The sequence below is a fragment of the Lissotriton helveticus genome, chromosome 7 (assembly GCF_964261635.1).
Source record: "Lissotriton helveticus chromosome 7, aLisHel1.1, whole genome shotgun sequence".
In the NCBI taxonomy this organism is placed as follows: Eukaryota; Metazoa; Chordata; class Amphibia; order Caudata; family Salamandridae; genus Lissotriton; species Lissotriton helveticus.
Genome location: NC_136068.1, coordinates 829,471,783 through 829,495,794, shown reverse-complemented (window position 1 = coordinate 829,495,794; position 24,012 = coordinate 829,471,783). Strand labels below are relative to the sequence as shown.

Sequence of the window (24,012 nt, the reverse complement as noted above, 5' to 3'; positions counted from 1 at the left end):
TGGGGGACGGGGTTTGACTCTCGACAGCGACACTCAACAACCCGTGATTCTGGCCAAATCACCTAATCCCCCTGTGCCTAACAAAATTAATGTGTCCGTCTGTAACGCAACTGGTGCTCATGTAAAGTGCGCTGATACCTTTAGGTTGTGTTCACGTGGTATAAACCCCCCTCTCAAAAAAATAGTGCCTGCTGCTTGAATCAAATCATCAAATTTGTTTAATCAGTTCACCAGGTACAGAAAAAGGTTGCTTTTGTCTTAGGAGAATGATAGATGACAGCAGGATGCATTTAGAGCAGATACTATCTGCTCCCTGGCTTTCAGGACTGGGGGTTGTCTCCTTTCTCGAAGGCAGTCAACTTATCTCTATTTCCCTGTCTTGTTATAGCCCTCCATGTCTGAACTCCGAGCAGCGGTGAAGCATTGTGAGCCACTCACTCTCAAGCGATGCTGCAGGATTTCGAGTGATGATGGTCTTTATATGATACGACCTGCCATTTGCCTCTGACATCCTGCCCTCTTAGAAGGGTGCAAGATGGATTAAGAAAGGAGGAGAACCAGTAAGCCGAGGTTGCAGCACCAACAACAGAAATGTGCAGGTCTTTGCAGCTGCCTGAAGGTCGCTGACTCATGCAGGCACAGTCAGTGATGAGTCACACCTACTGTCTCCTTCCAGCCAACAGCAAATAGACGTACTGGGCTCGGAAGCACCGGCTTCTGCCAATAAACTGCATAGAGCAGTAGGCTTTGGTACCAGAAAACTTCAAAACTAGACCATGAAGCCTCATATACGTGAGTGCCACTTTCAGTGAGAACTTCCTGTAGTTGAAAGTCCTTCCAAGCAAGATCTTTAGGTATCCAGTATGACTGTTGATGTCAAGACGTTTGCTGATCTGTGGTCGTTCAGTGCTGTTCATATCAGGGCCTGACAAAGTAATCACCAGGTGAGTGATACTGGCTTCAAACCGAATGGATCACAAACCCACGTACGTTAACAAAATTAAACATTTCATTTTGTGCCTTATTGCCCTATGTACTTTTATGTGACTTTGTCAATTGGGCCCAAGACATCCAACTCCCTAGAAAATGCAAAGTGAGCACAGTTGTTTTCATTTGTTTGGATAACATATGAATAGTTGCCGAGTATTTCCATTTCAGGTGCTGTGGGGGAATGTGTGTACATAAAACACTACTGCAGGGGCACTACTATCAATGCTCCAAAAATGGCTTTTTGAATCGCCCCAAAGTGTCTGTGTGTGATTTTTGCTAGGTTGCTCATCACAGACATTAGCAGAAGTTTGGGTATTGGGCTGGGAACGGTGATGCCATGAAGATTATCGCTCACAGTAAAGTATTGTGCAAATAAATATTAAAGTAAAAGGTTCTAATAAAAAATAGTAGCAGAGTTACAACACATGTTGGCAAAAAAAAAGAGCAAATTGGCTTCCAAGACAATAAGAGAGAAAACCATACAAACATGCTTGTTCACCATAGGAATCCTATCGATATGTGCAGTCGAAACCCTACATTGTATGTTACTGAAAATAGACTACTTCTCCCAATATGTATTTCGATTATGCAGGATAAATATCAAGATGATTTCAACATGGAACATTTGCAATTGAACTTACATCAAATCCTCTGAGAACAGCCAAATGGAATGAGAGTAACTGCAGAGGGATGACGCTGAGGATCCCTTGAAGGCAGTCCACTGTCTGGGGCAGCTCGATTGTTTTGTACGCCAGTTTGGTACTTTCATTATCATCTTTGGAGCACAGGATTATTGGGCGCCCCTGCAAGAAAAATATTTTTTTGTCTGATTTAATGATCTATGCAGTGCTTCTATTTGTCTATAGTCCATTTGTCCAAAGCTCTTTTCACAGACTACAACCCCCCCATTTTTGACACCATAACTCTGCAATCAAACTATACATAGGGCCTAATATAAAATTGGGTGGACGTGTTACTCCATCACAAATGTGACGGATATCCTGTACGCCATCTGACAAGTTCATCATATCCAATGGCACTTGTAATATGATGGACAGGATAACCGGCACATTTGTGGTGGAGTAACCCATATGCCAAACTCTAAATCGGATCATTACTCACACAGAGCCCCACTAAACCTCCCAAAAAATAAATAAAAATACTCACTGGATTAACCATTAACACTATTCCAGAGTAGTGTGCTTCTAGCGGCAAAGCACTTCCATGCCTCATCAGAGAAAGTAAGCCCTTGCAATTCAATGCTTTACGTAACAGTGAGAATGACAAAGCACAGTCAATTCCACTCATCACTCCACACCCATTCTTACAAAGTTGCCTAAAAAAACAACAACTGTCCTTTGAAGGTGATAGGTAGCTTACTGTTATCTCTTAAATCCCCCTTATTTTAAGGTTAGCCATGAGATGATTGGTGAAAAACTAAAGCTTCACAGGGACATGTTTCTGCCATTCAAGAAGTTAAAGTGTAAATGTCTTGAGATGTAATTGGTATTTAGTTTTATAAGGACATATAAATAGTTCATTGAGGTACAAGACCACAATAACACTCAGATGTGTCAATTTCACAGAGAAAACACAAAAATTAATATATTTGTCTCTGGATAGGCAGGCGGTAAGAAATCAGGGTATTACAAAGAAAAACGTGGTAAGTTTATGCTGCACAGATGCATGCCACAAAAAAGGTTGTCTTTGCACATGTGGGTTGCATGACAATAAAAAAAACCAACGTTTAATTCTTAGAGTGTAGCTGACCTCACTTTAAGGAACCAGCTTCATGCCTTGAAGTTCGAACACTTAACAACATGTCCAATCAAAACCTCTCAGTGACTAAAGCAAGGATGGCCTCCAACTCCCACTATTACGTATGCCACAAAGCTGTATACACTTAAACACGGCATCATAGTGGAAAATGCAGCTGATCAGTTATAAGTAGTTTCTTCTCGATTCAGTTGGAGGAATATTAAGCATTAAACTTTACCATATAAATCCCCCCCCAAAAAAATGCCCAATCAAGATTAAACTCCTAATCCAGCGGGCAGGCGCACCACGGCTTTGGTGGTACTCCAGCGGACGCTGCGGTGGGGTTGCCACTGGAGGACCGCCAAACGGGGGAACAAGGCCCAAAGTGTTTAACCGTCTCAAGAAAATGCAGCCTGAAACAATGTCTCAAGAGGGACAGATGATTGCTGCCACTCACTGTCATCGTTCAACACTGTAATTCATCAAGGTGACAAACAGTAGCATGCTGACAAGGAAGCCGGGGGTACAAATGAATATTGACCACTGGGAGAAAAACGGATTGAGTGAAATTCACATCCCCCGCCACTGGCCAGGTATCAGTTTCACTGCTGAAACCATTGTCTTTACCTTGCCACGCCCAAACTGGCAGCACAGTAGGGACACAAAAGCAAATATCAGAGGTAGCCAAACAAAATCTAATGAACACTCACAAACCCATAGGTTTGTGGATGTCCACAAGCATTTTGCAGGTACTTTCAGAACATGCTGCTGAATTGCTATTTCATAAGCCAAAGAATGAAAGACAAAAGGAGTGGCTTCAGGGGAAATATCCTCCCCATAAAAGGAAGGACGAAGAGTGTGTTTTTGTGCAATAGACACACATCTATGATGCATGTATTTCCAAATGTTAGGAGTTGAGTCTTGTAACAACAGCCCAATATTTCTAACCTGTATAGTCCGTAACATACAACACTGGATTACAACATCCCCAAGTATTTTGTATGTCTGTAAACTACTTCCAATTCTCTCACCTGGCGGGCAGTAACCTGCTGGAGTGCATTCTGGCATTTTGTGAAACACGGATCCTTCATAATGATCATGATCACGGGCATATGCTTGTCTATCAGGGCTAGTGGCCCATGCTTGAGTTCGCCTGCTAGAATACCTTCAGAGTGCATGTAAGTGATCTCTTTAATTTTCTAGAAAGTAATTGTACAAAATAAAAGTTAGTCAGACCAACATGAAATAAATATAAAGACAATTTTAGAACATGCACATTTCTTGTTTATTTAAAGAATATACCTGAAATCACATCTCTACCTATGCATATTCTATTCTAGGATTTTGAAGTGCTTTGTGGCAAAGGAGGCTAGCGAGGGAATGGTAAAAAATTGTGGACATTTAAGATAAAACAGAAAGATAGCATTAACTAACAATAGCACATGTCTTTTTTTAAATTGTGAAACATTTGATGTAATAATTCTTCACGATTGAATGAAAATGCGACTTTTACAATTTTTCTGTTTTGCTGTTCCAGCCCATCCCATGTATTCCTTTTCATCAGACAGCATTAACAGTTTTGATCATCAAGTTATTAGTTTTGTTATTCTTTCAAAACTAAAGCCCCAGCCTGAGTTTTATAATCCCATATTGCTTTTAACAAGCACATTCTACTACCTTTAGCACGCATTCTAGAGAGAATAATCGTGAAGCAAGTTTCCTAAAGGTTATGTTGACTTGTTTTGTGCTCCAAATCCATAGTTTGGGTTGCTAGAAACACAAAGGAAACACACCTGCTAACAAAAATTGGTATTTTGGTAACAATTCCCTGAAGGGATTTAGGATTGTTTACAGAACACATAGCTTATAAGTAATGATCTGCAGTCTCACATATTTCCAAAGCCTAGATGAGTTGGCCTTTTCAACCTTAAGATTCTCATTGGGGATTCACCGCAATCCTAATTCAGCCATAAATGTGTTTACAATTGAATACGCATTCTAAATTGTAAGAGTACTCTGCACTCCCGATATTATTACTTGCACACACGTCACCAAGAAAAATGAGGCGAAAATGTGTGCAGGGAAAAGAGGTCGGGATTTGGGGGAAAACATGGGAAGTTTAGAAGCATTGATTACCAAGCTAATTCCCTCGTTCTAAAGGTGAAACACCCTGCTTGAGCTGCCATTTACCACTAAAAACTACAGCACCACATGTTTTAGGAGGGGATTTACCTTATTGGGAGTGCTGCAACCCCCATAGTGTCTACTGCATGAAAACTTATCTTTAAGTCTCATAATCATGTGTAGCTATGATCGATGTAGCTAGGCAGCATGTTCTATTTGAGGCATTCAAAAGCGAACATCAATAAAGCAATAAAACAATAAAGGATTTATTAAAAAAACAGTAAAATATTACAAATTCAAAGTCTTACCAAGGCACCTTCCAAGCATGTGGCATAATTGTATCCCCGACCCATCACAAGTAGAGATCGCTGTTTGTACAGTTCATGTGCCAAGTCATTGATCTTCTCATCCAGAGCAAGAACTTCTTTGATCATCTCTTTAAGATAAAGACAAAATATGTGTTATATGATTGCAAGGCATGTCATTGATGCCTTTGTCACTGTTGGCACCACACCATTAGAATATCGCTGATGTGAAGGAAGCCACGGCATAGCAAGATGTCAATATGTGTGAGTAGAAATGAACGTGTGTGTCAATCAATATAAATATTTCATAACAAGCAACAATTACCAAAACATTAGTCTTAATGATATTTAGGGATTCGATATAAATTCTTAAAAAAGTGAGCTTTCATGAAACACATATTAGCTTTATCTTATTGCAAAAAATCTGAGAAATTAATTGAACATTTATTAGCTTTATCTTATTGCAAAAAATCTGAGAAATTAATTGAACATTTATGTAATTGGGTCTGAATTGTTAAAAGAGAGCTACATTTGATAGTGTCACAGCATAGCAACTTCGTTAATTATATATCACAACTAGGAGAAATGGTAAAGGAGCAGCTTTTATGTAATAAAAATTGCACTTTTAGAACTGTATTTTAAGGGAGGAGTTACCTGGGATCACGGAGGGAGCTAGGTATTAATTGCCACTAATACAACATTTAAAACGGTTTAGAAACTCCACAGATAGAGTCTATTAACTTTTGCAAGATTGGGATTTGTGAATAGTAAGTGTATGCATGTATGTAAATAAAGGTTTTTGTACATAATTTGTTTATCAATTCATTTATGACGTAAAGTGATTCATTACAACAAAAAAAACATTTTTGTTTTGGGGTGTATAAACCTGTTTGATAGATAGGTATCATTGTGCATTTCAGATATGATGAGGAATACATAGACAGGTGCAAAATCCTCTAAGAATGACTTTTCAACAAGGATGCAAGTACAACTGATGCAGGACACTTAGGGGCAGATTGATGAAGAGCTTGCATTGTCCTTGTGCCACAAGCACTTAAGTGAAATGTACTATGCCACACAGAGCTGCACAGAGCCACCGTGCGCGGCTCTGGATGGCATAGTAAATTTGGAATAACACAACACAGTGCAACTCGCTGCCTTGGATTACTCTGCCCTGGGAAGGCATTGCAAAGGTGGAGTGTGGGTGTTTCCATGCATCCACCCATGGTTTTTAGGGCACTTCCAGAGTTAGTAATACTAGTAAACTAGGGAATGCCTCAAAAGGGCACACCTTCCCAGCGCAGCACACTTGGAAAAAGGAAACAGACTCAGAGGATTGTTTTTGTGCAGGAAGGTGTTCCTGACTGTAATGCAGGCCCCCTTGCACCATGGGGCAAAGGTGCCTGCGTTGGCACTTGGCAGCCTCAAGTGCACTGGCTTAGAGGGAGAGCAGGAATGCGCCATATCTCAGTAGACAAGATGCAAGCAAAGTTGCCTTGCATTGCGTTGTAGCAAACATTAGTAAATCTGCCCTTTAGGATGCTAGTACATAGAACAATTAAGGTCACTTTTATTTAAAATAGTTGGTCTAGAACAACAGAAAGGGGTTGAAATATATATGGTGCCTTTGTCACAAAAACAAACTACTCCAGGGACACTCCTTGCTTTCATACATTCATGTGGTATCAAAGGCTAACATGGAAAATAGCCTTCATTGTTTAAAAGGGCACATAACCCTTCTGGCAAAGTAACTGATAGCACTGTAAGATGCCATAGCTCACGCATACACCACTTACAGCCCCCTTGCACTCCAATGCCTGCCTTTGAGAAGATGTGAAAGTTTGATGCAAATTTTCATTTTCCACTCCTTTTGTGGCTCCTTTCTATGCATTTTCAAAGATTTGCTCAGAGCGAAAGGCTAAATTACGTCACTTCTTATGTTGATATCAGGGTTCAAAATTACACACAATGTCACTTCTTGACTTATCAGTGAACCAAAGGCACGTGATGTCACCGCCACCCACTAAGTTTCGGATGCGATGAGAGAAAGGAAGCACCTTCTGATGAGTTTAAGGTATGATATTTAAAATGAACACCTACAATGTGAAGATGAGTGTAAACGGGTGACATTTTACTGTATCTATAGATTTCCCTGTATGTTAGGCACTACTTACCCATGTATACTTATAGAATCTATAGGCTGCAGTTAATTATTGTACACTTCGTGCTAGTATCACATGATCAAGCCTTGATACATGTCCACTGTGCAATTTACGTTTTTTGAACAATGCATGGATGAGGCTGTGACATACCTGGTAAAGACTTCAAGCCATTTATAATCTCCTGTCTTCTTTTCTGTAACGAAATGCGGTCCTCGGACATCATCAGACCAAACAATACTAACGCGACGAACTGACTAGTGTATGCCTAAAAGAAATCACAATGAAAAACATGAAAGTTCGATTCGAGTTTATCAGTGAGCTGCAATCTGTAGAAGTTCCATAGCATAAATGACTGCCCTATCGATATCACTCTATAAAACGACTATGATATGACACCTGTTTGGAGATGAGCACTATTAAATACATGCGCACACACACATGTGCGCGCACACACACATATGCACGCACATGCATACACATTTGAAACACAGCTACATTCCTGCAAGGCTGAATTTTGAAACATAGAGACCGTTTGGTATCCATGGCTGGAACATGCCCTATTCTAGGCACCTCAAGCAATGATAGGTCTTCTGAGTAATGGGGCTGTATGTCAAAATGTCGAATAAAAATATATCAACCTGCAACAAAGTAGACAGAAAGATGTCGACTTGCACAATATCGGCAAAGTAAACAAAGTAGGAGAGGGAAAATGTACTATTCTAACATCATATCTACTTGTCTTTACATTATTCTGCAAGCAGTATTTCCCTGCATGTCAATATCTTGTAGTGGAAATTGTTGTAAGTCCTTATTTAAAAGTTGACATTGTGGTACCACTTCGAGGATCTCTGACAGTATCTCTAGGGCCATTCACTAAACAGACAGCCAACAATGGGCAAGTATACACACATTTAACACAAAGATATACCAGATCAGTAGTAATATTTCATAACATTAAAGATGAATACACATCTGTAATGATAAGACTAATGGGATCCTCACTAGATATACTAAATAATGAATTGTTTCAATTATTCACATTGTAAAAAATATGTAAGTCTCCTGAAATAGGCTAAGATATTAAAGGAGACTTTAAACTGGTGACAAAAATTCAGGCAAAGCTTTTTTAACAATTTTGCTGATTGTGTGACATGGAATGGGGCAAGGAAATTGTAAAACACAAATAAAGTCAACTGATTTTGCCTAATCCTGTTCCTCTTTTTCACACTCTAAATGCAGATAACAATATTTAGTCATTTCTTATTATAAAAACAAAGACAAATCGCATGCAACCTGTATAGTTGGTGTTTTGTGTTAATGCAAACACTGTTTTCTACTGTCTATGAGACAATACACAAAGACCTGTGTAAATGGATTTCACTTTTTTTGCACTGGTGCAAACTTTCACTACTATGACGCCAATACTAATCATTTAATTGTCGTTATTAGTATTTCTAATTGTTTTACACACCTTTGTGCTTGCCACACCAATCTCCGGGCCTGCATTGATATGTACTCCACATTCTGTTTCTCTTGATATTGAACTTCCCACAGTGTTTGTTACACCGCACGTCAATGCGCCCCGGTCCTTGCAGTACCGAAGAGCCATAAGAGAATCTGCAGTTTCACCTGTTGTACAAATCAACCATCGAATTTAATTAATATTTCCATAAAATAAAAGTGTAAAGTGCATCATGGATAAAAGGTCACCAAAAGCAGGTCTGGGGAGTTTTTATGCCAGAGGATCTCCAGAAGGTACACAATATGGCAACTCAGATCAGTGAAATAGAGAAATGTTATAGCACACATGACCGGTGAACCCACCACAAGAGGGGGTTTCTAACCAATGCATTGTTTATTGGTTAGGCCTAGGGTCCACTTCTAGAAGTAAATTTGCCAGAAAAAACTTATGAAGTGAGGCAAAGGGGCATAAGCTAGATACATTCAAAACAAGAAAGCTGAAAGAAGAGTCAAATATTTGTTAGTGGAATTGTGCTCTCTGACATCCTCTCAAAGCATGTTTTCGAGAGATAATGACAGTGGATAACTTTAGAAATTCCAGAGACAAACAGTGAAACAATAGGACAATTCATGGAAACTTGCTATCTCCCTGGCTCTAATTTCCGTACTACAGTTGTGATGCCTCTAAAAGTAATAATAAAAAGAAGCAGATGCTCAACTGTAATAAGTCATTACGGTTGAGTTAGGACATCACAATTCCAGCTGCTGAGCCAGCAGCTGGGGTGTAGCTAGGCCTTTGCTGCCATAGGAGCGGTGGGGGTGGTGGTGGGGTGCTGGCGAACGAATCCTGCATTTGCCGCCCCGTACGGCTGCAGGTAAGAGCTGAGGGAGGAGGCCGCCACCGAAATAACTTGTGACGCCACCCCCCTTGCTACGCCACTGGCCAGCAGTCAAGCAGAAACGCAGGCCATGAAATATATATGTTCTATTTTATTTGTTTTCAAATGAACAGTGATTAGCAGAAATGAGATGTCAAAACAAAACATATATTCTCTTTGCATGTTTCTACACGTTCTGAGCCACAGCATTTTTTTTAAATCTGAATTAGAGTAAGGTGCTTCTCATCTCTTTTTTTAAAACAGTAGACAACATGTTTTTTGGTGTGTTTAATTTAGAGCTACCGATTCGGCTTTTATTCTTCATGTCTGCAACCATACTCTTTCTTTTATACAAAAGAGCACCTTCCTGAAAGAGCACTTTCTTATAGCAGACACAAGGATTTAAGTGGTTTGTTGAAATAATTGTGTGGCTATGTATTACATAGAAAAAAAACACTCTGCCATACAAAAAAATGCTACATCAGAGTTCTGTATTATTATAAAGGAACTCGCCCTTCGGCTTTGTTGCTTTATATGGTCACAGAACTCCTCAGCGACTTTCGATATTCTTAAATCAGAAAGGAGTACCCAATCCCATATAGAAGCATGAGCCAGCACGAGATTTCTATGGACTGCATATCGAGGGTCAAGAACAAAACCTGCTACCTTAGGTCATCCAGTTATTTTCAATATGTTTTTAATCTGTTTTCCCATTGTATGCTCGCCAGTCAGCTCACATTAAATTTATATTAAAAGCATCACACTAGCTCCGAATATCCATGTGTAGTTCAAATTGTTATATTGACTCCATAAGGCTGTGAGTAGTTCTGAGGCTTGTATTCTGTCTATAAAACTCTTTATAGAAGTGGATATATGAAAAGCCAACCTGCCAACTAACATCATCACAGCAACACTGGTATTAATTCGGGCATATACATTCATTGAGTTTTTTACCCACCATGCCACATCAGAGAGGAACCAGCTATATGCAAATTGGTCTTGGTCCTGTTCCAAAAGGAGAAGACCAGCTTGAACTGCCCGATTAGATCTCTACTGTGGACTGGATTTTTTCCTGCCCGAGGCAGTTTCCCGTGGATGAGAGGAATTTAAGAAATCTGAAGGAGATGAGAAAACTGCCCTGATACTCCTACCACTCACCAGCTGGTCTACGTATGTTCTGCTCACTATTGGGGTTGTGGTTTGGGAATCAAGAGCAACCTGTGCTCCTATATGCTCCCGCCCGCTTAAAAAACCAATGAAGCATCAGTACAATACCATCTCCTTCTATGTGTGGAGTGTGGGGCCTTGGCCCAGTCTCACAGGACTATAGCTGGTCTCTAATGAGGAGGCCCAAGTAGGCTGAACCTGTTCTGTAGTTGGATGTGTTCCCATCCAAAGGGGACCTAGCCTGGCAGATCAAGCTTCCATGGGAGCATGACCAAGGCTGATTTCATTTAACTTGTTCCTGTGCAAGGTGGCATGGCGGGCCAAATAAATGATGGACTTGATTGCATCCCAGAGTAATTAGCAGTGGCCGAGATTAATCCAAGCTATCCAAGCATCACTTTTTTTGTTCATTTAATCGAATAAGGGAAGATTGCCCTCACCAATAGGGTCATTCTTCTGGAATTTGCTATTCATACATTGCAAATGTCTCTAAACTACTGAGGGGCAAGCAATAATCTAACAACATCAATAAACTGGGTGTCCCTTTTCTCTGTAAATCGAGTCATGATGCATTTAGGTGTGTAAGAAATGTTAAAAAAGACTAGTATCAAATCTATATTAAAGTGCAAGGTAACCCGTGATGAAATGTATATGTTAGGTACAATTATTTGACAGTACTTGCAGACCATTACTTAAAATGGAGCAAATAGTTTTGAAATATTTTAGTCATGTTTAATGTATGAATATTCAAAATGTAATCACATTTTTCTTGCCAAGTATTAACTAAATATATATGTTACAAGTAGTGTTTTGCAGACGGCAAAAATAGTGTGAGTACACTGGGAATACAGGGAAGTACACTGTCTTACTTTTCTGTACATCCTGTTACAGACCCTACCGGGTCTTATGCAACATCAGTAATTTTGCTACCATTCAATGTGCCAGGTTTTCCAAAATTATTTTGTATTTTGTCTTCAAGAATGATTTGTTTGACTCCATTAACACATTTTTTCAACAGAAGTAAGTAGGCATTCTAAATGTTACTGATGGAGCTCAACCCTCTTTTACAAGGATGTTGGCTTACTACATATGTAGGCAAATAATTGGTAAATATTTATTTTGGCTCTTTCTTCTTTCAAAGAAATTAGCTTGACATTCACACTGCAGTAAAATCAAGAAAGGCAAATTTACTCACCTGACTGACTTATAAAAAAACAGACGTCATCTCTGAAGACGGGGGTGTTTCTGTCCATGAAATCACTGGCAAGTTCTACCATCACAGGTAGCTCAGTCAGCTCTTCCAGCACTTGCCGGGTCTAGAATTGAAAGAAGTAGCTAGTTTACATGCATAGGGTGGCCAGTATTACAATACATTGTTCATTATGTGTGATTTTTAACTAGTTTTGCAGATAACATTTTGTTCTCATTACTTCGTCATTATGTTACAATTGCCAGAAAGGTGGTGAAGTCTACTGCTCGTTCTTCTCCAGTGACATGCATATCTGAGACAAAGGAAGCAACTGTGAAACCTATAGCTCCACATTTGCTGATTTGGGGCCGTATCATGAACAGACACGTTTGCACACAGCAGAGCTTTGCACTTGTTCTAAGCAGGCCTGGGTGTAATTTGGGGAGTTTTGCTATGCAGAACTCCACGAAGTGCCAAAAAAAGTCAGCGAAGTTCCACAAGTGGCAGAGAGCTGTGCGAACTGCGGTTCGCGCTGGTTTTTCTGCCACTCGGATAGAAATTCTACCTAACCTGCATCTTGCGCTCGCGAACTTACTGCTAGCGAGCGCGAGCAGGGAAAAAACTCTGCTGCACTACGCTGGTTGGAGTTTTCTGAACTCTGCGCGCTCCATGAAGCGCGGAGTTCAGAAAACTCTGCAAACTCCGCGAACGGAGCTGAGTTCTCCGCCCAGGCCTAGTTCTAAGACATTGCTCTAAAACAAGGAGCACTGGTTGCCTTTCCTGATTCCTTCACTGACCTTACAATATTTGCTTCACTGCCCTCAGTGACCTCTTACTAGTATTTTACAGAGCTCCAGTTCTTTTTATATATAGGTTTGGCCAACAATTTTTGATCTTTTCTGCCTTATGCAGAAGTTCTTTTATGTCAATGTTTGATGTGATTTACCCAATTCCTCATTATTGGACGTCTACTCCGGGGCTTTCTGTAGAACGTGAATACGGCTTTCAAAACTAATGGAAAAGAAAACTAACCTAAATTGTAGTCAGTAAAGAATATTTTGCAAATAGGCATTCAAACCTCTTTGCTCATATACTTAGACACTCTAATGATTCCAGAGATGAAAATTGCGAAAACAAAGAAAGTAGACGAAAAACTATGTTTTGGTTACTATTTGCTCCTTTGGCAATAAAGTGCTGGGGCAATACTCTGAGTAGACAAAATCTCTTGAGACAAGGCTGTTCACCTGTCTTTCTGTAAAATAAGCCTTTATGAATGCCCACTCATAAGTCTACTTAAGTGAGTCCCCTTTCTATAGGGCCTCGTTTTCCCACCCTCTAGCAATTTCTCCTATGGGGTGAGTGACACAGCATACGGGCGCTGTCAGCCTCATTAATGTTGATTGAGCCCTGAAGTAAAATAAAGTAGGCCTAGAATGGATGACCAAAAACAAAACTGCTTAATAAATACAGTACATCAAATTTCTGCATAGCGCCTTTACTCAATTCTAATGAAGGTCCAAATTTAAGGCCCATAAAATGAATCTCCCCTCAAAAAAAGATCGACATTGAAAACATGGAGTTGGGCATGGAAGAGCGGCAACCTGAGAACTTGACTTGGATCAATAAACAAACAACAGAACTTAATGTATGTATATATGTGACTGACTTACAAGATGAAAACCTAGTAACAGAGTCACAAATGGAACTTTTACAGTGGATAGGTCAGAAAGAGGAAGGACAAAAAAGGAGAGGTAGATTGCTTGAATTTGTATCATCCACTTCTGGTTATTCTAGGCTAAATTAGTTCCCTAATTATTTGCTTTCGGTGTCAGTCCAGATACGTACCAATGTTTTTTCAAGTCACCCTGGCTTCAAAAGGACCAGCCCAAAAACCTTTCAAATAGGGAGGAGGGGCATGGGAGTACTAGAGTACAGGAGTGTTTTATGGGATTGCAACACAGATGGCAAGGGTGCTTGTGTGACAAATATATTGAGGGCAGAGAAGACAAGTAGAGTTATAGAGCTCTGAATTGTTGTAGGGCCTTAGTGGAATGTTTAGGCTAGACAATAGATTGAACCCTAGGAACTGAGAGTAAGTCAATATGTCACACAGGTGCATAGGCATCAGTTGGAACATCTCACAAGCTGTATATTTTGCAATAAGGGGAGATGGCTCTTTTCTCACACATGGACATCACTTAGGATATTTGTGAAGAAGCTCAGAGCATAGTAAAGTAATTTTTCGATTGGTACTCTCCAGTGTTTTATCTGAGTTCATTCAAGGACATCCATTTTGACGAGGTGTTTAATCACAAAAGGGTCAATGGTTACATTACACTAAACGGTATCCTCTCATATGCTGATCATCTTCTCTTCCCACTCCAAACGTGAGGTGTAACATACTCTCAGCCTTTTATTTAATGGCTCAGTCAATGAAATACATCAGAACATGATACAGTGTTCTAACACTATTTTACATTGTGTAATCTTCATTAAATCATCACTGCTTTATACCCCACACATTTGTATCTGAAGTGCCCTGGAGGGTATTTGACCAGCCCAATTATATATTTGCTTAAGAAGTATTAGACATTGACTACATAACACATGTGCAAGGTATTATCTTTACAAAAAGAGCAGTGGGTAACAAGATGAGAAGGGTCTTGTCACTAAGTCAAGTTTAGGTTCAACAAATAGAAAGGTTATGTTAGTAACCCAGCCCACATGTTACTAAGCTTCATGGGCTACAGCAATGGGTATTGAAATGTGTCAAATTAAATGTTATCCCTGTACTATCCTATAAGGAATCTCTAACCAGAAGAACTTGTTTCATTAAATGAGACTGTGACATCCAAGTCTAGCCTAAAGAGAGACTGGATTAGAGAAAGCAACAGTGAATGGGAATTCAGTTTCTTAGAGCATATGACCTACATCAGCAAGACAAATAGGACTCTAAATACACTGCGGCAGCTAATCCACTTTCAGATATACAATTCAAAGTGACCCTAAAGTGGAATTTCACACAAACTGCCCTGATGCAAGTGCTTCACTTACCACAAACAGGATGGTAAATAGGTCACATTTCCATTTTCCACAACTTAGAACTAGATACAACATGGATAATCACCCTGTTAACCCTCACTCCGAGGCCTGGAAGTCGGAACCAGGTGCAAATTTTTCATATTGGAGAAGTGAAAAAGGGAAACAAGTAGTTAGATGCTCGTACCTTGATCATGTAGTGTCAAACCAAGCAAAAATCTGAAAAAAATTGAAAAATCATCTTCTCTGCTTATAAATAACTTGCAGGCTATTAGCTCCTCCCATTTTGACCTTTAATTTATGTTTATGTCACTCTCTCTCTTCATTCTGGTTGTCCCACCAGCACAGTACACCTCAAGGAATTATATTGAAGTCTATATGCCCGAATAGCAAGATCAGAAATGTCAAACTACAAAAATATTGACTGAAGAATATAAACTTCCACTTTGTCATCAACATTAGTATATATATATACGTAAATATTAATTTACTATTCTCAACTCTACATTTACATACCTTGATGTTAAGTATATCATCAAGGTATGGCTGAGTTAAAAATAGTTTAATATGTACTTCCCTTCATATACTTAGCTTGCTAATATAGTGGTAGTCGATAGTCAGCCGTCGATATTTTTGTAGATTGAGGAGACAAACTTGATAATGTGGTAGTACATAATGGTAACACTTTGTAAGTAATTTTTTACTAATATTTAGCATGGAACTTTGATTATCCATCAAAATATTAGTAAAAGTTTGAAAAATATTTAAAGGATCCATCCAGGGTAGATAAAAACGATTTCTTTGTCCAAACCTGAATCCGTAAAAAACACCTGCAATAGGCATTGTAATATGTTGCATTGTTTGATGACATTTGTTTGAGTTTTGCGATCCACTGTGACATCATTCACCAGATGGCTATATTAAACAGTAGTCAATTTTCAGAAATAGGTCTTAATCGGGGGTGATAGCAGGTGCAAGCACATATAAAACGTTATTAGAAATAACTATATATTGAACTTACAGCAATGGCAGCGTGATAACTTGTTCCACAGCCAATCATTATAAGTCTTCTGCATCTTTTAAATTCCTTCATGTGATCCTTCAGTCCACCGACGAAAACTAAGACATAAAGAACCAATATACCTTCAGATAATTAATTGATAAACAACTTTACAATGGGTTTAGTTAAGGAGAGTTTGGAATAATCTAAACTGAGACCTCAATTTTATTATGAGAATGGTAAACTGCTTATTTACTTAAGTCTATACAGATATACTAATACAAAAATAAGAGAAAATGTAGCCACATCGGTTTTTGAAAAAATTGCATTTTTGTTCTGCGACTTCAATCTGGTTGCACACATTTTAAAAAATATAGGTCCATTTCACAAAGCTATTTTCACTTGTAAGCTGAAGAAAAATAATTAAATGTTGTGATATATGAATCCAAATTCATGTTTTCTATTCAGAAAATGTGAATTTGAACTTGTCATTAAAATTGCTGACATACATTACTACACCACTTTGGTGTACTATTATGTGTGGATACATTTACTCCAATGAAGGAAGAGTGATATTTCAAGAGTGGGGATTCCCAGGAAGATTTGCACACTCCTGTAAACTTTTGAGTTAGTGGATATTCTGAATAATTTCCTCAAATCACATCCACCTTGTAAATGGTTGAAGATTTACTCCTGGCAAGGGGAAAGGTATATCACTTCCAGTGTTTAAATGGTTAGGGAAAATGCCCTACATTGATGGGGTGTTGTTAAGAGGTTTCCATAGTGAAAATAACGTCCCCATGGAGAACAAAGAACAAACAAGTTAGCTATATACATGTGCTATATTCACACATACATATTTGCTCATAATAAAATGTAACTCAAAAAATAATTCCAAAAGTACCCCTGTGAAAAATGTTAAAGTTGCTGTTTCATATGGTTACTCCTAGAAATCTTTGTGAATTCCAAAAAAAGTAAAAATATAATATAAATGCAAATAAAAATTATCACAGACTTTATATATAATACTTCATAATTCACTTCTGCAAATAAGAGGTATTCATATTAACCAGTTGAATGGTACTCATTTATCGGATGGCACACACTTCACCCAATTTAAAAATGTCAAATGTTTTGAGACTCCATATAGGTTTCATAAATTTTGATTGGTTGTGGAAAGTTATACATAACTTTATTCCCAACTGAAACTATATTTTTAAACTTCCAAATATGAATATGTGTATGTATTTGGCGTATATAGCACATGCCTAGCTACAAAGCAATTGCCCACTGAACGTGATTTTGAATTGACATCAAGTAGTGTAGAACAAGGAGAGAGGTAAGAGGAGGAAAGGGGAGAGGGACAAACACCCAAAGAAGTTAAATACTCCACATTTTGTTCGTGCACATTAGTAAAAGACAAAAGGAAACAGTACCTGTGTTGTTTTCAAAATTCACTCTTCCTCTCATAGTATTGTACACGGATTCTGGTTGTTCAAAGATTTCTTTCTGCATAAAAGCACTGAAGTTTCCTATTAAGTATTTATATGTCAGTTATTTAATGCTTCGGCTTTTCTGCATATTAGATATATTACAGACTTCAAAGTTGAAAATAGGTAACCACACTGAAGTTATTAAGCCTTTCACATTGATAACATCAAATGTAGACACATTGAAATGTACATAAACAAAACAATGTGTCTAATATCAGTCTACTATCCAGTCAAGTGATGGTGCCTGGAAGTGGCTTTAGTGCTTAGAAGCAGGGTAGATTTGTTAGTTTACCTGGAACAATATAGCTGCACCAAGATTCAGGACAAGAAAGAGTTAACGGTATTTTGTAAGAAGCTGTGTGCACGATATAAGAAAAAGGTATAATATTAGATGTAAAATCACAGCAGGCCCAGCTTAGTATATGATCTATTGTGAACTTAGATAAGATGTTCTAAGGGTCAGTTAGTGTGAAGCCGAGAGGATGATTGATATTTTTATAAACAGAGGGGCAACGTTTAATTAGTGCTGAAGTGTTTTAGAGTACAAGCTGGGATAAAGGGAGCTTCATAGATACCACATGCAATTTACGATCGCTATGCATGGGGGGGGGGGAGGACATGTTTTCCCAGCCATTCTGCCTTTCAAGAAGCGGAGAGAAGGTTGAGGCAAGACTGCTTTTATAGTGATCAAAACACCTGCCTTGAGAAAAGTACAGCTGGATTATAGACATTCTCAAAGGAATGAATTGTAGCTTTTTGACCATTTATGACTGTGTTTTATAAAGTTTAGTTAAGATTCGCATAAGAGAGTGCGCCAAAGCACAATGCAATGCTAAGCTCCTCTTCTATAGTGCAGTAAAACAACCTCTTCAGGAAGTAGATCACCCACACTGAATGCGAAGGAAAGTCATTGGTTGCTTCCTTGCTATATTCATTGTATATTTTCTATAGAATATATAGTCTATATTTTCTTGCTTTTTGTCAGAGAATCAAATTTTGCGCCTTAATCCATGAACTCTGTGCTGGGCAGATAGGACACCAACTAATAATTGTAGGACTTTCGTGGACCTTACTTATGGTCACACTGAAACATGACCTGTGCACAATAGGAAGGTAGCACCAGAACAATATTCTTCGAGTATGGTGCATGCCTTTTTCATTTGTTGATGCAATCAAATGCTTCTAACTCAGACGGTGCAGGAAGAGAGTGAGATGTGTGCATTCAAATGACAATGCAAACATATCAACTGAGGCCAGAACTTTAGAAGGCTGCTGCTGTTGTTCTTTACTAAATAATGATTTCAACATATTTCACATTTTATATATATATATATATATATATATATATATATATATATATAGATAGATATATATATATATAGATAGATATTTATACATACTTTATTTGAAGTCTAGTTTTATAAATTAAATACAGAAATATTATGATCGCCTATCATGTTCTGTAGAAATGTAGACGTGAATCACAGTGACGTAACTGTTTGGCATCTAATGTGGGTTTTAAATGTACGCCTTACTGCCCGTTTGTTGGTAGTGAGCAAGGACACAGCCCAGTGTCCGAAACGTGTCTGAGGCATGCAAGTTTTCCAGCACTGAAAATAAAATCTGGTTCCAACTATTTTTGTGTCCGTGACCCTGGTTTGTGCAGTCAAGCACTTGGGAAGTGGAATGTGTATATATATATATATATATATATATATATATATATATATGTATGTATATATATATATATATATATATTTACATATATATATATATATATATATATATATATATATATATATATATATATATATATATATATATATATATATATATATATATATATATGACACACACTCCTGGTACAGCGAGTACGTATTTACCGAAAAAGACCAGAACCGGGGCCCAAATGTTGTTCAAAGTGCTGTATTTATTGGCACACGGAATAACACAACCCTACGCGTTTCGAAGCCTAAAGCCTCTTGCTCACGGGTAGGTTTGTTAAAGCGGCCATTCTATTTAAAGTGATAGACTTCATAACATTTCGTGCACGTGATTACACTGACATAGAAAAGTTACTATGTTGCAACTATAATCCATACTTTTTTAGCAATGTTGCTACTTGGAGATCAAAATATATTTTGTCAATTACCGTTATATGAAAATAAAATAAAGCTGACAGTATTTATTTTGCATAATAATAGCAGAAAGTGCTATACACTCTGTGTTATATCGCCCAAGTGGGCTAATTGACAATTCACTCATCAATAACATAAATTAACAGGTTTACACTTTCCGTAATATAATTTTTCAACATAAATGGTCCATAATTCCAATATGATCAGCTGTTTCGGCAAATGTTCGTATCTTAGATATTAAGCCTCAGTGGGCTATTTAAGTCCAACTGTAAAATGTATCTCCATCTGAAAATAAAATAAAAGGACAATGTGCACTATGTTTTACTATGTCAGTGAAGTTGCAGTGAATATAAAAACATTAAAATACATACAGAATGGATATTTATAAAGAAATAGGCAGATTTCTTCTGGGTTGTGTTGTATTGTACCTAATGATGTAACGTGATTCTAGTTTACGAAGTTCCAATAGCCTGTTTCCACCTCGTTCTGCGGATTTCAAAAAGAACACCAAAGAAATCCAATATTGATGTAAGCAAAGCAACAGTGCAAGAGGAAACAGGAGTCAATGGTATTACTCCCCTAGCACAATCGGATGGAGAGAGTGAAAGCGATACTTCTGATATAATGGAACCACAAAATGCTAAAGATCGCATTTTAAACGAGGTAGCCCTCTTGGCTCGTGGACGCCAAACCCCACCAAGAGGGCGTGGAAGAGGCGGCAGAGGAGGCAAAGGAGCAAGAGGAGGATTGACAAATACAAGTGGAACAGCAAGCCCGGTGGGAGTCGTAACAAGGGGCAAACAAGCGAGAAAATGAATGGAAATGAAGACAAAACTGTGGTAAATCTTTCCAATCACATTTTATCACCTGAACAGTTATATGTTTTATCAAGGGGCCTTTCTTTTTGTCCTACTGCTAAATTTAGGTTCACTGATGCACGTATAGACTTATTTCGCTTTACTAGAAAGCTTAAGCTTAGAAAATGGTTTGCCAGTTAACCACGTTTAAAACAAGATTTAATCATGCAAAGAGACAGCATCTTATCTATCAATGATGCAGAGACATTGCAGATAGTGCATGAACTGGCTGACTGTGAGGAGATTTTAGAGGATCCGGTTCTAAATCTTTTGAATATTAATATTGACATTGGAGCCAGTAGTGTAAGCAATTTTAAACCCAAATCAGTGTTTGTTCCCCAGATTCACAACAATAGCATTGAGTGTTTTGAAGCAGGGATGATTGGGGAAATGAGAAAAATTGAAAAAAGGGCCTCATATTTGAATTTCAATTTGAACAAAAAACAGTATATGGCTTTACAGGAAATGAAAGATTGGTCAGACGTTGTAATAAAAAATTCCGATAAAGGAGGCAACGTCGTTATTTGGCCTTTGGATATGTATCTCAAAGAAGGCCTCATGCAACTAAACAATGGTGATAATTATAAGATCTCGAGTATACAGGAATTTAATGTATCCAAACAAATGTATTTCTCTAAATTGTTAGATTGGAAAGACAGTGGGGTAATTGAAGATGATGAATATAAGTATCTACTGTGTAAATACCCACGAATTCCGGCACTTTACCTACTCCCTAAGTTGCATAAGAACATTGAGGAGCCTCCCGGAAGGCCCATTGTATCGTCTAATGGGAGTTTATTGGAGAATACCTCTCGCTATATTGATCATTTTCTCCAGCCATTGGTTCAATCGCTTCCTTCCTTTATCAGAGATACTTCTGACTTTTTGAGGATTATTAACGAGCTGACATGGGACAGTGATTATTGGTTGATCAGCTTTGATGTCACGAGTTTATACACGTGTATACCACACAATTTAGGCATTGATGCTTGTAAGCACTTTTTGAGAGATAGATCAATATCACATTTACTACACACCCACATGTTATTAGACATGATAGAGATTTGTTTAAAGAACAATTTCTTTATTTTCAACAAACAAATGTATCAGCAGACCCGGGGAACCTCGATGGGCAGTTGCTTCGCCCCCAGCTTTGCAGGTATTTACCTAGGCTGGTGGGAGGAGCAAGTAGTGAACAACATCTCCCACTTTGCTGACAACGTGGTTCTCTGGGTCCGATATATTGACGAAATTTTTTGTGTGTGGAAGGGGACATTTGATGAGGCAAAGGAATTTGAATTGTTACTCAACGATAATTCGTTGAATTTACAATTCACCAGTCAAATGAGTACAAAAAAATTGGAGTTTCTGGATGTGAGTCTTGAGGTAAGAGATGGTAGACTTATTAGTTCTTTGTTCTGTAAGCCCACTGCGGGAAATAGTTTATTACATGCAGGAAGCTGCCATCCCCAGAATTTGATACGAAGCATACCGCTAGGGGAACTTATTAGAGCCAAGCGGAATTGCAGTACACAAGCGGACTTTGAGCTGGAAAAGAACATTATGTGCCGTAGGTTTGGTGAAAGAGGCTATAGTAAATCTGTGATCAATCAAGCCGAAGTCAAAGGTGAGCAAATGCAAAGAAAGGATCTGTTATTGCCCAAAATCCGTGAGAATTCTGAGCAAATCAGATTGATCACTAACTTTGATAACCAATCATGGCAGTTGAGGAAGAGTCTTAAAAAACATTGGAGTGTCCTCCGTTTGGATGATGACCTTAAAGAGGCACTTAATGAGAATCCATCTATTACCTTTAGAAAAGCGAAATCCCTTAAAGATTCGCTCAGTAATGCCTTAATAAAAGAACCATGTAAATCTGGCAACATCACAGGATTTTTTCCATGTACTAAATGTAAGGCATGTAAAAACAGCCACAAATGTAAAAGCATAAAGTTGTGTAAAGACCAAGCTGACCACAAAATCAGTAAAAGGGTAGGTTGCGACACTGAATACGCAGTGTATGCACTGCAATGTCCTTGTGACAAATTTTATATTGGCATGACCACTAAAAAAGCCAAGTTAAGGGCATTGGAATATCTGAGGGCTATTAAAAATGCAAATCCACAATATCCAGTAGCCAGACATTTTGTAGCTGAGCACCAACAGAACCCCAATCTCTTGACATTTTTTGTGATTGATTGTGTGGAACAGAAAGAACGAGGTGGAAACAGGCTATTGGAACTTCGTAAACTAGAATCACATTACATCATTAGGTACAATACAACACAACCCAGAGGGCACAACATGGGAGAAGAACTTTCAGTCCATTTACAAACTTAATATAATTGTCAAATATCTGCCTATTTCTTTATAAATATCCATTCTGTATGTATTTTAATGTTTTTATATTCACTGCAACTTCACTGACATAGTAAAACATAGTGCACATTGTCCTTTTATTTTATTTTCAGATGGAGATACATTTTACAGTTGGACTTAAATAGCCCACTGAGGCTTAATATCTAAGATACGAACATTTGCCGAAACAGCTGATCATATTGGAATTATGGACCATTTATGTTGAAAAATTATATTACGGAAAGTGTAAACCTGTTAATTTATGTTATGGATGAGTGAATTGTCAATTAGCCACTTGGGCGATATAACACAGAGTGTATAGCACTTTCTGCTATTATTATGCAAAATGAATGCTGTCAGCTTTATTTTATTTTCATATAACGGTAATTGACAAAATATATTTTGATCTCCAAGTAGCAACATTGCTAAAAAAGTATGGATTATAGTTGCAACATAGTAACTTTTCTATGTCAGTGTAATCACGTGCACGAAATGTTATGAAGTCTATCACTTTAAATAGAATGGCCGCTTTAACAAACGTACCCGTGAGCAAGAGGCTTTAGGCTTCGAAACGCGTAGGGTTGTGTTATTCCGTGTGCCAATAAATACAGCACTTTGAACAACATTTGGGCCCCGGTTCTGGTCTTTTTCGGTAAATACGTACTCGCTGTACCAGGAGTGTGTGTCATTTCGAGGGGGCGGCGGCCCCGCCGGGAGCCCGCTGTTGAAGCGGCTTGAGCACGCCAAAAATCGTGTGTTCTATATATATATATATATATATATATATCACGCTATTTTCTAAAATAATCGTAGAAAATTGGCACAATGTCAAAAATTTACATCAAAATGTGTAAAAATACTAAAGAAGAAATTTAAATATAGAAATAGTTTTTACAGCAAATAAAACAATAAAACTATTGTGGAAAAAGAAATCACAATTTACAGTCGTAGTCACAGTGCTACTATTTAAATGACCTACACATTAACATGCTCTGTTACATAAACATCATTTTTCAATAGTACTGCAATACTAATTAGTATATATAGTTATGCATCCTGGGTAATACAGCCTAAAGAGTAAATACAAGGACTG

The 24,012-nt window shown here is 38.1% G+C and overlaps 1 protein-coding gene across 2 annotated transcripts in view; it reads right to left on the bottom strand.

Annotated features, from left to right (window-relative positions):
* The window catches only part of GFPT2 (glutamine--fructose-6-phosphate transaminase 2), a 107,446-nt gene that overhangs the window by 3,810 nt on the left and 79,624 nt on the right, over positions 1 to 24,012 (bottom strand). For both annotated transcript variants that reach the window (XM_078653321.1, XM_078653322.1), the window contains 8 exons: positions 17,510 to 17,605; positions 16,095 to 16,192; positions 12,041 to 12,161; positions 8,811 to 8,968; positions 7,490 to 7,604; positions 5,181 to 5,308; positions 3,780 to 3,947; positions 1,632 to 1,793 (listed from right to left, as the gene is read on the bottom strand). In XM_078653321.1, coding sequence (XP_078509447.1) covers positions 1,632 to 1,793; positions 3,780 to 3,947; positions 5,181 to 5,308; positions 7,490 to 7,604; positions 8,811 to 8,968; positions 12,041 to 12,161; positions 16,095 to 16,192; positions 17,510 to 17,605 — 1,046 coding nt within the window. The remainder of the gene's footprint in view (positions 1 to 1,631; positions 1,794 to 3,779; positions 3,948 to 5,180; positions 5,309 to 7,489; positions 7,605 to 8,810; positions 8,969 to 12,040; positions 12,162 to 16,094; positions 16,193 to 17,509; positions 17,606 to 24,012) is intronic.